Below are 16,232 nucleotides of genomic sequence, written 5' to 3'. Positions count from 1 at the left end.
TTATAAACATCTATCAAACCCACTATGCCAGTTTTAGCCTAAAATAGGGACGGAGGGACTGTGGGGCTGAGAGAAGGAAGAAGCTCATGTTTTTTGTTTCTGTCTGAAAGGCGCTTACAGCAGGGGCTACAGGGCCGGGGTCAGGTCATCTGGACAGAGAGATATGAGGGGCTGGACTCCTACTGCCTTGACAGAAAGGGTGGGGGTCACAGGGTGGGGTTTGGCAGCAGTCTGTATAATTCTGAGTCTCACTGGCTCTCTCCAACACCTGCTGCAAGACATAAGCCAGTTGTTCTTCTTCTTGTACACAACCAAAACAAAGATGGTGTGCTGGACCAGTGCGGAGAAAGCTGCCATTAATTGTGTGTGGCAGAAGGTGGATGTGGAGAAGGAAGGACCAGAGATTCTCAGCAGGTAAGCACACAAGTATCTCCTCTGTTTCCTCAATTATCCATTTTTATTTTTTCTTTTACAAGCTGTTTGTTGTTTCCCCCCCCCCCCCCAAAAAAAAAAACTGGATTTTTTTTTTTCTTCTCCAGAGATTTCTTCTGTTTTCAATTGTTTCACTCACTTTCTCTCTTTGTCTACATCTTTGTTATGGTGGAATTGTCTGCTGTCACTTATAAAGTAGATTGTCTAGTGATATATTTGCACCCTTCAGCCCTGGCTTTCTCTCCCTGCTCCTTGTAAGTGTCCTATCAAATGCTTAAGCAACCATCCTCCTTTCTTCCCCCTCTGATAACTGCATTTTCCTTCTTCTCTAGAGTAATGGTTGTATACCCCTGGACCCAAAGATACTTTCCCTCTTTTGGGAACATGTCCAGCCCTGCAGCCATCATCAACAATGCAAAGGTCTCCGCCCATGGCAAGAAGGTGCTCTTTGCTCTGGGAGAAGCTGTCAGTCACCTGGATAATATCAAGGGAACCTTTGCCAAGCTGAGTGAATTTCATGCTGATATCCTCCATGTGGACCCGCATAATTTTAAGGTAAGAAACAGTCACAGAATACTATCATTGTATCCATTATATAAGTATTCACAAAACCCTCCCTCCAAAGAGCTTGCACCATCAATTTTATTTATTATGTATGTATATATATATATATATGTATTCATTGGCCTTTATTAACTTTGCATATACAGGCAGGTAAAGTGGTCGGCTAAAGTGGGGGTGCATAGGACAGTGGTCTATTCATAGAAAATGACAGCAAGTAAAGGCCTATCCAGTCTGCCCATCCATACTATCTATGATCCCTTTCTTTCTCCTTTAGAAAGCCTATGAGCTTGTCCTGTTATCTTGACCTCACATAGTCTTCAATTCCACTACCTTCACTGGGAGGCCAGTCCATGTATCCACCTCCCTTTCTGTAAAGTATTTGCTGCTGCTGCTGCTACTACTACTATTTATCACTTACATAATGCTAAAGTGTATGCAGCACTGTACGTTTTGACATTTAATAGACAGTCCCTGCTTGGAAGAGCTTAAACTCTAACTTGGACAGACATGACATATAGGGTTGGGAACATAGAACCCAAGATGATAGGAGTTGAAAGCACTCTTGAAGAGGTGAGCTTTTAACTGGACCTTGAACACTGCCAGAGACAGAGCCTGCCTTAGGGATTCGGGCAGCTTCTTCCAAGCATACAGTGCAGGCAGGTAGAAGGGTCTGGAGCTGACAGAGGCAGAGAAGGGCACAGAAAAGAGGGACTTACCAAATGAGCACAGCTCATGTGTGTGTGTGTGTGGGTTAGTGAGGGGCAGCTAAGTGAGTATCTGCTTAGGTTGTTCATGACATCTTTGTTCTCCTTGAGATAGACTCGAATCTCACTAACCTCGTTGAGAATATAATAGAATGAATAACAAAATTTCAGTCATGGGCCCTTACTGTACAAATGAAACTGAATGAGTCCAAAACAAAATTACTTTGGCTTGGCCCACAATTAGAGCAGCTACCTTTGTCCATTCTGTTGCCCTCAGAACCCTCATTGCAAATTGAATTCTCAAGTAAAGTTTTGGGTGTCATTATAGATTCTATGCTTTCATTCAACGACTATCATAATTCCTAGATTAAAAAAAAATGCTTTTTCAGTCTCCATCTATTGAGGAAAGTGAGATCCTATTTCCATCAACATTTTGCTGTCCTTGTTCAATCAATCATTCTTTCGAGGCTGGACTATTGTAATTCAGTCTATTTAAGCCTGACCAAGAAAAGTCTTCAAGTGATCCAGAATACTGCGGCCAGGCTGATCTTTGCAAAAAGTATATTTGATCATGTCTCTCCGCTTCTGTAAAAACTTCATTGCCTTCCAATAATTTCCAGGGTTTATTTTAAATGCACCTGCTTAACATTCAAGATCTTGCATGGATGGCATCCTTCCCCCTTTAATTCCCCTATCGTGGAATTCTGTAAGATCTGATATCACCAGATCTACTCAAAAATTTAAATTGTCCTTTTCAACTTCGAAAGGCGTTATCCACATTGGCAACTAGGGAAATCTCTATTTTTCAAAATTACTGAGTTGTGGAATAATTTTTCTGTTCAACTGCACGATCTGGACTCTTTCCAACTATTTTGAAAACATCTGAAAACCTGGCTATTTTCAAAGTTGTAAATTCCACTCCTCTCCATACTATTCCAAATTCAAATGTACTTGTTCTCTTTTCTAATTTTTGTAAACCGTGCCGAGCTCTATTGTTATAGAGAAGATGTGGTATATAAGCGTAAAGTTTAGTTTATAATACAGTTCTCTTTCTCCCTTCCCATAAACTGCCAAGCTCCATACTGTTTCATGCAAATGGATTCCCATGAGAGCCATACCTAGATTTGGGCATAGTTAATATAGGCTACTACTAAGAACACTCCAAACCAAAAAGAAGCTGTCTCCCACTCAGGGTCATCACCATGGACTAATACCTCCACTCCCGCTTTTCAATTTCCAGAGAGAATTCAGCTTGGTTCTCTGAGCCATGTTCTTATCCTGTCATCATGGTTGTGGCTGCCCCTGCCACAGTCTTAAATCCAGCCTTGATCAGAGCAGACCTCATCTTCTGTTCTGTAGATCCATAAGCAGGAAGTGGTCTTAAGATCCTTAGCACACAGGCATATTTCTTGTACTGCTTATTGATCAGTGGCATTTCTGTCTCCAGATTAGGTTCCAAGGGTCACATCCCCTTTCTATTGCATGCAGAAACAAAGATTTTTAACTAGCTGATTTTTTTTCTTTTCTGCTAAGAAATAATCTATTGCCATCAAAGAGTGTGGAAGTAGTCAAGATTTATGTGTTCTCTTTTCCTGTTTTCTGATGCATAAAAATGTATTCACCTTTCTCTCATTACAGCTTCTTAACCAGACACTGGTGATTGTACTAGCTCGCAAACTTGGTTCAGCCTTCACAATGGAAGTACAAGCTGCCTGGGAGAAGTTTGTTGCTGTAGTAAGTGCAGCTCTTGCCAAAGGTTATCAATGAATGGCCACGCTGGAGGATACACTGATTAATCTGCAAGGATTAACAACACATGTGAGCTAGAGATGGTTCCGCTGTATGAATCATAGCTGTGTCATTGAAGCAGGAAATTAAATAAAAAAGTTGTCTTCTTTCAACATGGCTCATTTCTTCTATCAGGCGTGGTCAATAAAGTACCATTTAAAGGACTACCAAAACAGTGCAGTCTGCACCAAAACCCCCATACTATAGTATGTGAAGATATTTTATGTATACATAAACAAATACCCATGCACACTCCTCTGTATATATAGACCTTATAATCTATAAGCAAAGGACTATGTGTTTATTTATATATCAAATAGCTTCAAAAGTATTGAAAAGTACAGTCCTGGAGTGAGTGGGTGGTTGGATGGATAAATATTCAGATCTCATATACACAGACCTGCTCACTGTAGGACAGTGCTTATGAACACTCTACTGGAGTCAGACATTTCCAGGATTGACCCAATGAATTTGCATAAAATATAATGCATTACCAACACAGAAAAATGCATCTTATGTATATTCCTGAATATCCGACTGGCAGGTGGGTTTCTAAGGGAGCTGAAAAGCACTGCACTAGGAAATAGACAAAAAAATAACAAACAAGCCCAGGAAAGATATGATAAAGTCTGGGCAGTCTTGTTGAGAGGGGAGATAGGTAGTTTGGGGTTGGGTCCAAGTAAGCTTGTTATTCTGTCACAGTGGTAGAAAATCAACATCCGAGTAGCCTTGTGGTATTAGGCAAAAGGGAGGTAAGGGCTGCTAAAAAGACTGGCACACTAAGTCTATGTTGCAAGGTTGGCAAGACAGCCTTTTCCACTACCTCCTTCCTACCCCAATGCCCTCCCCCATTTAATTTTCTCACCATTGTGTGTGCGTGAGATTCATGCGCTTTCATGTATAAGATACAAGTTTAGAAACATGCACTTAATTTATTTGTAGTTCACCTATCTATAATTTTGCTTTTGAGTCACATGATAGCTGCAGATGTTTTGGTACCCTACTAACTTAAACAATCACCCTAATTTCATGGAAAGAGGGAGCATATTGGTTTTAGTGTGTAAATTGATGCAATTGTTATTGTTAAAGGTCATGCATCAACTACATGAAATTAAACATTTTTACATAGTAGCACAATCTGATTAAGGCTTTTCTCCACACCTACAGTTATTCACAGCCCAAGTCTGGTACCAGTGTTTCCCAAGTGGGTGTCAGAGTATCCTTTAGCCTAATTTTTATGTTATCCAGAATAAAAATTCCAGAAACAGACATTTCAGTGAATGGGAAGTTATATGCTATTATGCTCAAAGAGGTTAGTTGGGAATAAAGATATATATTATCTCTCTCTCTCAGTATATATATATATATATATATATATATATATATATATATATACACATACACACAGTATATACTGTATATATAACTTTTCTTTTTTTTTACAGAAAGGATGAATAATGTAAAATAGTCTCCTAGGTGTAGCAGTAGGCCAAAAACAGTAAGCACATTTAACAATAAGTACAAATGATCCTTCCTTGCAAAAATGAGAAGGAAAGTGGAAGAAAAACTAGGCCCTATATTACACTAAGAAGTAAATTGGACAGACTGGATAAGCCTTCACAATGTGTATCAGCCAGTCAGCTTTTCAGTGTACTGACAGTGAATATGCGTGACATATTCTACCATGAAGAACATGCAAATATATCTCAAGAATATTCATTGTGAACATCCTGAAAATCTGACTGACCAGGGGTCTCCCCAGGACAGGTTTGGGAACCACTGTTCTATATGAAGAAAGAAACACACTAGGCATGTTTTAGCCCAGTATCACATGTGCCTCCTATGTCATCTCTTTAATCTTTTTCTCACCCGAGTCTGGGAGTTAGAAGATCAAATGCAGGAGACCAAACTGACATTTGGGGCATTCAACTTTCCAGAGTAGCTACAGAGCTGCCACAAAGCCATGAGAATAATCAGAAATAAAACAATTGCATGCAGATTTTAAAAAATGATTTAACTATAATTTGATGACAGTAAACATAAAAATTACTTGTCACTACACTAAGGGTCTCCAAACCTCCAGAGAGGATATTAATCTGTGGTTGTCTTAAACATAAATATCCTCCTAGCAATAGGCATCTTGCCTCTTATATACAGGGGCTGTGCTGGAACCACTGCTTTTTAATATATACAATGACTACGGAACACTCAATGAAGTTACTGGGAAATACTTTTAAAACCAATAGGAGGAAATTTTTTTTTCCACTCAGAGAATAGTTAAGCTCTGGAACGTGGTAAGAGCGCTTAGCGTAGCTGGTTTTAAGAAAGGGTTGGACAAGTTCCTGGAGGAAAAATCCTTAGTCTGTTATTGAGAAAGACACTGCTTGCCCTGGCTCAGCAGCATTGAATATTGCTACTCCTTGGATTTTGGCCAAGTACTAGTGAACTGGAATGGCCACCGTGAGAACAGGCTACTGGGCTTGATGGACCATTGGTCTGACCCAGTAAGGCTATTCTTATGTTCTTATGAATGATCTAGAAATAGGAATAACAAGTAAGATAATTAAATTTGCTGATGACATAAAGTTGTTGAATCGCAACACAATTATGAAAAATTGCAACATGACCTTCTAAGACTGGGCATTAAAATGGCAGATGACATTTAATGTGAGCAAGTGCAAAGTGATGCATGTGTGAAACAGGAACCTGAACTATAGCTATGTTATGCAGGGTTCCACATTAGGAATCACTGCCCATGAAAAGGATCTAGGTGTCATTGTGGAGATAAGTTGAAACTGTCAGCTCAATGTGCAGCGGCAGCTAAGAAAGCAAATAAAATGTTAGGAATTATCAGGAAAGGATAACAAAGATGAAAATGTTATAATGCCCTTGTATCACTTTATGGCATGGCCACACCTCAAATACTGTGTGCAATTCTGGTCGCTGTCTCTTAAAAAAGATTTAGCAGAATTAGAAAGGTACAGAGAAGGGCGGCAAAAATGATAAAAGGAATGGACAAGGCTGAAGCAGCTAGGGCTCTTCAGCTTGGAGAAGAGATGGCTCAGTGATAATATGATAGAGGTCTATAAAATACCGAGTGGAGTGGAAAGGGTAGATATGAAACATTTATTTACTCATTCCAAAAATACTAGGACTAGAAGGCATACAATGAAGCTAAGTAGTAGTAAATTTAAAACAAACCGCACAAAATATTTCTTCATACACTGTGTACTTAAACTCTGGAATTCGTTGCTAGAATGTGGTAAAATAAGTTAGCTTGGCAGGGTTTAAAAAAAGGGTTGGATAATTTTCTAAAAGAGAAGTCCATAGACCAATATTGAGATGGCCTGGGAAAATCCACTGCTTATTCCTAGGATAAGCAGCATAAAATCTGTTTTACTACTTGGGCTCTAGCTAGGTACTTGGGTTCACCACTGTTGGAAACAGGATCCTGGGCTTGATGGACCCTTCAGTCTGTCCCAGTGTGGCATTTCTTATCTATTAAAATCCTTACTAAAATGTTGCGGTAAGTTTAGAATATTGTAACTCATAAATGCAATAAAATTTTAAGGGGTGATACTATACTCAAAGCATTAAAACGGGTAGGAGATGCTCTTGGCTGTTTAAATCTGTTGTGCGGGGCTATCCAGCAGAACTTAATGAGACAGTGTTGCTGAAATATCCCCTAACTGCCTATGCCAAAACCAGCTAGTTTGTGAGCAGTCCAGAACTGGAGTTAAGGTAGAGTACAAGCTTAGCTTAGTGGACTGAAAATTACTGTGCACAGCTGGCTGAGCAACTGCTAAAAGTTAGGTCTGAGAAAAGGCTGCCCTAACTTTATGCAGGGAGTTAACCAGGCATCGGTCTGAATATCAGGTCCTGGTTAGGGTTACCAGACATCAGGGAAAACCCAGACATGCTCCCTAGTCCTAGTATTTTTGGAAAGCGTAAACAAGCAACTTGCATCTATTCATTCCCCTATTGGGGAAAGTTCAGTCTCATTGCTTTGTTAAAACCAGGCAGTCAGTGTTGCCATGCTCCTGAGTTCCAGAACTGCTGGTATGCAGGCTTTCAACTCTGGAGTTTCCTCACCTATCAGGCTTTACAGCAGTGGTTCTCAACCCTGTTGGGTTTTCAAGATATCCCTAATGAATATGCATAAGACATATTTGCATGCCTGTCTCCTCTATTATAAGCAAATCTCTCTCATGCATATTCATTAGGGATATCTTGAAAACCCGACTGGCTGGGGGTTCCCTAGGACAGGGTTGAGGAACCACTGCTTTACAGGAAAACTCCAGCTCAGTATCACCTGACACTCCTTCACAGAAATCCCCAAGGACCCCCAGGAGTTCTCTTCCATTTATTTGGAACAAATATTAAAGGAAACAAAACTGAAAAGCAGGAGGAAAATGCAACTGAAGTGAATTCATATACAAAAGTAAGAGAAATAAGGAAAAAATTAGGCATAGCCTAAACCTGAGATAAATATTTTAAGCCAGTGTTTCTCAATTCGGTCCTGGAGTATCCCCTTGCCAGTTTTTCAGGATATCCACATTGAATATACATAAACTTGATTTGCATACACTGCCTCCATTATATGCATATTTCTTTCATGCATATTCAGTGTGGATATCCTGAAAACCTGACTGGCAAGGGAGTATTCCAGGACTCAATTGAGAAACACTGTTCTAAATCACATATCATTGCCATGAATCTTAAAAAAAAAAAAAAGTCTACAGCCTAGGAGGAAAACTTCCCAGAATCTGAAAAAGGAGAAGAAATTTGATCTTCCAACTGCCAATTTTGTCCCTCCAGACCATTCTGGTTGAAAGAGTTCATGCTCTCCTTCTAGCATATGGAGACCAAGAATCACCAATATAATGACATCAAGATATTAGTAACCTATGCCCCCTTATCAGGCAATATTTCTGTCTACAGCAAATGGTAGTTGAGTATCTTCTGCAATCTCAGTTGGTCTGGTAGACCTTAACTGGGGAACCTCTATATCAAAGATTGGCAAGGGATCCCTGGACTTTTAAAAAACACAAACTAAAAAGAAATTAGGAGTAATCAAGAGGTATGGTAATCTTTAACATCTTTATTGTCAACATTGTGGAAGGGCTAGAAAGAAAGATTTATTTGTTTTGTGGGCAACATGAAAATCAGCACCAGGATAGACATATTGGAGGGACAGCTGAAAAGAAAGATGATTTTCATAATTTGCAAAAAGTGTCAAGGGTCTTATGCTTGCACTTGAATCCAAAAGTTAAAAAATGCTAAACTGTGCAAGCAGATACAGAAATCCAAGAAATGCATACCACTTGAAAGGAAAAAAAACAAGTTCTTAAATAATAAATGGGTGAGGTGGTCTTCATCTCTTACAATCTGAAGGGAGCCTGGAAGGTACTCCAGTCAGGGTTGGGAATCTTCCTCTAGTAAAGAGGAAATAGGACTGAAAATATATATATTATCTTAACAAGACAACTTGTTAAAAAAAAAAAAAAAAAAAAAAAAAAGTTGCTGCATCTCCAGGTCATTAAGCTAGCTGGCAAATGGATTGGCATGGAGGGTGACATCCTTGATGCGGACCTCAGTGAGCGGTCTGAAGTTCTTTTCATTCACAGGGAGTTTCTCCAGCTCGTCTAATGTATCCAGTCCATCAATCACTCTGCCCAGAAGGAAGAAAATGTCAGAACCATCTGAGCCTGGGCACTAATCCCCTGATAATAATAATAACAGTTTATATACCGCAATACCGTTAAGTTCTATGCGGTTTACAAAAGATTAGTGGAGTACAAGTTGAGTTGACGTACAAGTTGAGTTAACTTAAGGGATGTGGGAATAATGGGGAGAAAGGGCAAGAGATCTGCCATTGATGCACAGTTTATAATCTAAATCACTTTCTCCTGGAATCTACATATGGCTCCCAGATTTTGGCATCCTTCTGAGACATGCTTGCAATGTAATTGTCTTAACGAGATGTTAGCCATCAATAATTGGATACCTACAACCACGTGACGTTAATTGGCACCAAATTGAATTTGCATGTGCATCTGGTTGTCACTATTCCATAACGCTGGGTGCCTAAATCCCATAGCACACAACCCAAAAGTGAACGTGGTCATGGGAAGGTCAGAGGCATTCCAAGTTGTGTGCAGTGCTAGAGAATAATGGGTCAGTGCACCCAACTTGAGCACCTAGATCTAGTTTTAGCAGGCGTAAGCCTAAAGCTCAAGTTGAGCGCAGGAATCCGTGCTAAGTGCTGTTCTATAAAGGACATGTGTCCTATAGAATAGCATTTAGCACTGATCTTTTCCGGCACCCATTTTTGAGTGCCATTTATAAAATTTCACCCTTTATGTTTGTACCTCACTTCTAATTCTTGCTCTATCTTTGAATCTGTGTGTGACCTTGGAACAAGCGATGTCTCACTGTTAATTCCCAGCTCATGCAATAACTTTCTTGTGTATACTCTCGAGATGAACCTCTTTAGTCATCCTGCAGTTCTATTCCCATGTTCTGCTACTTTGTGGGATTTGGGGGGATGATAAATATAGCTGCTTGGGCCTCCGTTCTCTCTCAATCATTTGTACTTTCTCTCCTTATAGATTAAGAATGTGTCCCACGCACTTTCCAAATACAGTGTACTTCATGTCCAGGTGAGGCTGCTTTCCATAGGTTAGGAAAAACTGCGATCCATTGGTGTTGGGGCCATTATTTGCCATTGACACCACGCCGCGGACACTGTGCTGAAGAGGAAGAGAGGAAGTTAAGTGAAACAGCTATTTTTTCTACTTCAGAAAAATTCTGCTTGGTTAGTATTCTCATGTAGTTGATATGTGAGTAAAAAAGCACTGGCACTGGATTACCTTCAAATACTCGCTAAACTCATCCTCAAATTTTCTGCCCCAGATGCTGGTCCCTCCTTTCCCAGTCCCTGCTCCAAAAAGGAGAAATTATTTCAAATATTATATTTAAAAACTGCTTCACCCATTAAACAAAAGTTTTACTAAAGGGCAGTAGGATGCACAATGCCCAGATTTAAATGCAGGACTTTCTCACATGTCAAACCCAGATTTTACATGAACTTTAAGGCATGTTTTCTTTCTTCTCTGTTTTTGCAGGTCCATTAGCATTCAGTACCTGTAAAAAGTTAAATGTGGGAGAACTTACTGCCTCCTATTTAGGAGGTGATATGCTCTTGCACTAGTTAGTGCAAGGTGAATCTATGGTGCTAGTTTGTTAATGCTTCCATGCCCATTCTCTGCCCATGATACAGCCCCTTTATTCAAACGTACTCTCAGTTTACAAAAAAAGAGCCCAATGCTGCATCAGGGACAAATCAACCAGTTGATGAGTGACATGCAACTTACACCAAAACTACAATAAAAATGTGCCTGGGTCTGTTGCAAATGGTATGCTAAAGCATCTCGTGGTATTTCTGACATGTGCTACTAACAAGCTAAAAAAAAAAAAAATTTATTTTTTTCAACATGCGGGCATGTCTGGGGGCAGAGAGTGGACATGGCTGATCTAATCAGAGCACAGTTACATTACTGTTTATTGTGTGAGCTCTTAGCACCTAATGAAAGATTAGGTTTATACCTTCAATAATCTTCTTTCTGTTAGTCCCTGGAGGATTCCATATGCTAGGAGTTCAATCCCAACCCGGAAGTTGGAGAAATCCACAACTTTTCCGAGCACATGCTCCACCCCCTTAGCCTGAGAGCTAGTAAACATATCCAGTAGTAAATCAAGTTTCTAAAAGGAGCTACTGCAAACCTCAGAGGGGGACTTAAGTGGGGGCAAAAAGAAGAGGGCTATCCAGAGATGTCTTGGCCACAGGCCCCTAAATTCAAAGAAAATATGCCAAGATCTTGAGTTAAATTGTTTACAAAATAAATAAAACAAGCTAGACATTAACCACTGAAGATTTAAGATAGGCAGACACTTATAGATTTATTGTAGCTTGAACCCTTCACAGCAGTTCAAGCTGCTCCCAAGAAGGCTAACATAGGCCAAGTTAAATAGTCTAAATAACAATGCAAACAGCTTCCCGGTTGAGATAGAAAGGAAGCAACTTACTGCAGAACTGGGCCTACAGGCTCTGTATGCTATGAGCACCAGCAACTTGCAGAACCGAGCCCTTGCACCATACAGTGTCACTCATTGAACTTTTTAGCCGACCTAATGGCACTATAAACCGTCAGGATTGCACCAAGTTATAGTTGTGCTCTATGCAGTTCTCCCACTGCTCTCTCTGCCCATTCACTACCAATGAGAGATGGTGGGCTGGGAGCAGTATTTGCATCCTGTGTAGTTGCATTGCTCTGAGAGCCCTTCGTATAGCACTGAACTGTGTATATCTGCGGCACCGAGTCTGAACCACTGTCAACAACTGCTTATGATATTCACCTGTTGGATCTCCAGTCTGGACCATAAAGCCCTTGATATTCCTGTGGAAGAGACAGCCTGTGTAGTAGTTACTAGCACAGAGTGCTAGAAAGTTCTGCAAAGAAAGGAAAAGCAAAGAAGAATGAAGAATACGATTAATGGAACAGAGAAAGGAGAAACTGAAAGGTGTGGTGAAAATTGGGTAGGAGGCAGAGAGTGGATTATCAGGGTTCTATAATACCACAGGGTTCTATTTTAAGTCCAACACTGTTCAATATTTTCCTTGCACCACTCACATTCTCTGAGCTTTATATTCTACATTTATGTAAATTACATTCAGCTTATTTTTCCCCTAGATACACATTCTCTTGCATTCTACTCATCCATTTCTGCAAGGCTGGACACTATTGCAGACTGGCTTACTGTAAATAAGCTCAAGGTCAACTCTCAAAAGACAGCAGTGTTGCTTTTTTCCTCAAAGAATTTACCAGAATTCACTTTATATTTCACTAAGAAAGGAGTCCCCTTACACCTAAAATTTTGGTTTGGATGAAAATTGTAACAATAGATAACACCCTAAGCTTTCATTCACATATTTCTAAGTTGGTATCTTCATCTTTCTACGCTCTCCGCCAAATTCGATTCATTGACTCATTTCTTCAACAAAGTTCACTTCGTAATATTATATGCTCCCTTGTCCTGAGAAAACTTGACTATTTTAATTCCATTCTCAAAGGATGCCCCAAATATCAATTACATCGATTACAATTAGTCCAGAACACTGCAGTAAGATTACTTCATCACTGTTCTAAGTTTGATCATGTCACACCACTTCTAAAATCAGAACACATCCTCCCGGTGTCATATCGCATTCCTTTTAAATATAATATTCTCTCTCATCAGATTCTATCAAGTGGTCTTCCCTCCTTTTTATAGTCTCCTGGTTCCATACTCGCCACAAAGAACCCTATGCAGTTATTAGTTGCTCCCTCATTTTGACAACTCTTCCTCAATTTCCATAGGAATTCTTCATTTTCTGTCATGGCTCCCACTTTCTGGAACTCTCTGCCTTTTTATCTCTGTTCAGAAAAATAATTTGCGACTTTCAAGATTAAGGCATACTATTTCTCCTTGGCTTTATGTTCTTAATTCTCTTTTTCTGTTATGTATTGGGCAAGCTTTCCCAAAAGTTGCATTCTTGGCTTTATCTCAATTAGTGTGGGCAGAACAAATTTCAGTTTCCTCCCCTACCATATTGTTCATTCCTTCCCTTTCTCTAACCTTTTTGTTTTTATTGTAACCTGTCGATTCCCTCCCTTCTTCATGTTTCTAGGATGGTTTGACTGTTTGATTGTATTTTATGTTTTGTTTAATTTTTGTTCCCTATCCTATTTAATCTTACATTGATTTATTTTAAACTTTTTATTGTAAGCTGCTTAGATTTACCTTTGGTTTTATATTTGCAGTATATTAAATAAATTGAACTTTAATTTACATCTTACCTCACTTGCTTTGGGTGCACGCTCACAAAAAACTTCAATCTTGATATCACCCAGATCTGTGTGAAGAGTTGCAGCCTAGTGAGAACAAAAACGATGAGTTATATACTGTACTATTAATAAAGGGTATCCTACAATGAAACTTACCATTCAGGGTTGGGTTTTTGTTTTGTTTTTTTAATCAAATTTCTTTACTGAAATTTCTTCATATCAACCTATTCAAACAATGGTTTACTACAACATTTAAGGCAGTAATTCAAACTTTGAATCAATATACAAGAACAATTATGACAGTTATGCAAAAGTTTCCTCCAAATACCCTCCAACACTCAAAAAGTTATAATCCATATTTTTACGTACATTTAGGAATCCTTCTACCAAAATGCATTTTGGGTAGAATTTTAATGCACAGGAAGCTCAAAGCTTACATTGCCATCAAGAAATGCCAAGAACCTATATGAAAGCAAAAAGATTTTCTGTGAGGAGGTAGGATAGATATGTGAGTGTAGGCCTCTTTTAGATCTACAGCACAGCCTTTTTCAAGCAGAAGTAGAAGGGTTTCCAGTGAAACCATGCAAAACTTTTCTTTCAACAAAGTATTTGTCTAGGCCCCAGAGGTCTAAAATAGGCTGCAAGCCTTTACTCTTTTTGGTTATCAGGAAATACTTTCAAGCAGAACCCCCGGCCTCTCTCCCACAGAGAAACAAGTTCTAATTGTGTTTAGCTGGAGAAGGGCCGAGACAGCTAGGTGAAGGAGGGTCATCTGGAGGGAGTTAAAAGGAGACTCTCTTGGTGGGTAGTTTTCTGAGCAAGCACAGGACGTAGCCCCGAGTGATGACTCAAAGCACCCACTGATCCGCTGCGATAAAAAGTCCAATGATGATGGAAGTAGAGCAACCTGCCTCCGAAGGAGAGACTGGGAGGAAGATGCAGGGAAGTGTAGTGTCCTTTGTCTTGCATGAGGTCATTGAGGAGCAGGCCTAGAAAAATGATGAAGGTGGCTGATTGTAACGCGTTTTGGTGTTATAATAAGAGGAACATTTGTTTGAAACAGAATATCATCTAGATCAGGGCTGTCCAAGTCCGGTCCTCAAGATCTACTGGCAGGCCAGGTTTTCAGGATATCCACAATGAATATGAATGAGAGAGATTTGCATGCATTGCTTTCTTGGTATGCAAATCTCTCTCATGCATGTTCATTGTGGATATCCTGAAAACCTGGCCTGCCAGTAGATCTCAAGGACCGGACTTGGGCAGCCCTGATCTAGATAATGAAGATAAAGAGGTGTGTGGTTTAGATAAAGTTGTTATAGTATCATCTTGTTTCCCTTACAAGAAACATTTGAAAGGCATTCTTGTACCAAACTTTCCAGATCAGACACTTTAAGCCAAGCCAAAGAGCACATTGCAAATGCCACTGCAGATGCTCTGGAAGAAACATCAAAGGAGACAAACGATTCTGTAGTCATGTACTTTCTCGTAGTGAACAAGCTCTTAGACAATTGCTGAAACTGTTGTAGTTTGTCTGGAGGAAGGAATTCCTCCAACTCTTGACAGTTGTTCAAGAAAGGATTTAAAAAAACATGTATATGTAAAATTGGTAGTCCATAATTCTATTAATGAGCAAATAAGATTGGAAAATGTGTTTGCCAAAAAAAGATTCCAATGTCCTGACTTCTCTTCCTGGAGGAGCAGAAACATAAGATTGTGAACTGCATGAATGCTTGAGGGCAGATTCCACAACTAATGAATGATGCTGAAGTTGAGTTTTGTCAAAGTCTGTACATTAAGTCTATCTTTTTAGGAGCTACCAGAACCGATAGGGGATTCTCCCAGCTCCTAAATAAGATATCTTTCATGACTCTATACATAAGGAACATTAATGCATTCGCTTGATGGTGCTTCAAAGATCAAGAAGTTCAAATAGAGAAGGAGCCTCACTCTGAACTGTTTCCATTTTGATGGGCAAAGCATGATCCATTTGTTTTACAAAGCCTGTAAAAGATAAACCTTGTACACCATAGGATCCTTTTGCCGAGTATTCTGCCAATCCTCATCTGAATGGTTGGAGATATCTAAGTCAGAGTCCTCAAAGTACTCTCTGATAGTCGAGTCAGGGGTGTGCATCAAAAAGCATATCGGCTGTGTATCAAAATGGAGGTTGATGGTCTGAGGCAGGAGAACTCCTTACCGATGATGATGCATACATCAAGTAGGTCCGTGCCAACTCCAATGCTCAACATCAAGCAGGAGTGCATGCCCTTGTCCTCTATTGATGCTTCAATGTATTCTCAGGTTGGGCTAAGGCAGACATAGATGCCTTTAAAGTCTGCACGTGCAGTAGTCTCGAAAGCTCTTGTCTGAGCATAGCTCAGATCTCCTCTTGAAGAGAGATGGTGCTGGTACCAGCAGAGACATCAGCAAAAAAGCAGTCTGCTATACCAGTTGTCAAGGCGTGAGAGACCCCAATGTCAATGCACGTGCACAAGGAGACAAACTAGATGGAAAAAGAGTGTTCTTCGGTGTGTGGACACTACACATCAAGGAAGTCGACGCTTTGGAGGACATGGTGGCATGCCTAGAAGAGAAGAATGTTTATGCTTCTTAGCTTTCTTACGTGCTACGTTCTCCTATGCGCAAGGCATAGATGAAGACAGTAAAATGATGTCCTTACCTGATAAATTTCTTTCCTTTAGTCACAGCAGATGAATCCAGAGACTAGTGGGATTATGTCCATCAACCAGCAGGGGGATATAGAGAGCAATGCATTGACCTCGGTTATATCTTGGATGCACATCCTCCTGGCCAATCAGTAAAGGTCTTCTCAAAGCAGTTGAAATAAATCATA

The 16,232-nt window shown here is 39.9% G+C and overlaps 2 protein-coding genes across 5 annotated transcripts in view; one reads left to right on the top strand and one right to left on the bottom strand.

Annotated features, from left to right (window-relative positions):
- The first annotated feature begins 322 nt into the window (after positions 1-322).
- LOC117361346 (hemoglobin subunit beta-2-like) lies at positions 323-3,467 on the top strand. Its single transcript, XM_033946542.1, has 3 exons — positions 323-414; positions 765-987; positions 3,339-3,467. The coding sequence occupies exons 1-3, from the start codon at positions 323-325 to the stop codon at positions 3,465-3,467; spliced, it is 444 nt and encodes a 147-aa protein (XP_033802433.1).
- A 5,102-nt stretch (positions 3,468-8,569) lies between these two features.
- The window catches only part of PPIL3 (peptidylprolyl isomerase like 3), a 19,306-nt gene continuing 11,643 nt past the window's right edge, over positions 8,570-16,232 (bottom strand). For 3 of the 4 annotated variants that reach the window (XM_033946538.1, XM_033946539.1, XM_033946540.1), the window contains exons 3-7: positions 13,388-13,462; positions 11,907-12,000; positions 10,361-10,431; positions 10,122-10,240; positions 8,570-9,159 (exon numbers count right to left, since the gene is read on the bottom strand). In XM_033946538.1, the coding sequence (XP_033802429.1) occupies positions 9,033-9,159; positions 10,122-10,240; positions 10,361-10,431; positions 11,907-12,000; positions 13,388-13,462 (486 nt within the window). In that variant the 3' untranslated portion in view covers positions 8,570-9,032. The remainder of the gene's footprint in view (positions 9,160-10,121; positions 10,241-10,360; positions 10,432-11,906; positions 12,001-13,387; positions 13,463-16,232) is intronic. The other variant, XM_033946541.1, reaches the window with a different exon arrangement.

Source organism: Geotrypetes seraphini, chromosome 5 (genome assembly GCF_902459505.1).
Source record: "Geotrypetes seraphini chromosome 5, aGeoSer1.1, whole genome shotgun sequence".
Lineage (NCBI taxonomy): Eukaryota > Metazoa > Chordata > Amphibia > Gymnophiona > Dermophiidae > Geotrypetes > Geotrypetes seraphini.
The sequence above is the reverse complement of the archived record's forward strand: the minus strand, read 5'-3'. Positions and strand labels throughout refer to the sequence as shown.

Excerpts from the sequence above, each read along its gene's own strand:
- LOC117361346 (XM_033946542.1), top strand. The coding sequence starts at position 323 with ATGGTGTGCTGGACCAGTGCGGAGAAAGCTGCCATTAATTGTGTGTGG. Across the intron at positions 415-764 it reads GGACCAGAGATTCTCAGCAG|AGTAATGGTTGTATACCCCT; the intron begins GTAAGCACACAA and ends CTTCTTCTCTAG. Across the intron at positions 988-3,338 it reads TGGACCCGCATAATTTTAAG|CTTCTTAACCAGACACTGGT; the intron begins GTAAGAAACAGT and ends CTCTCATTACAG.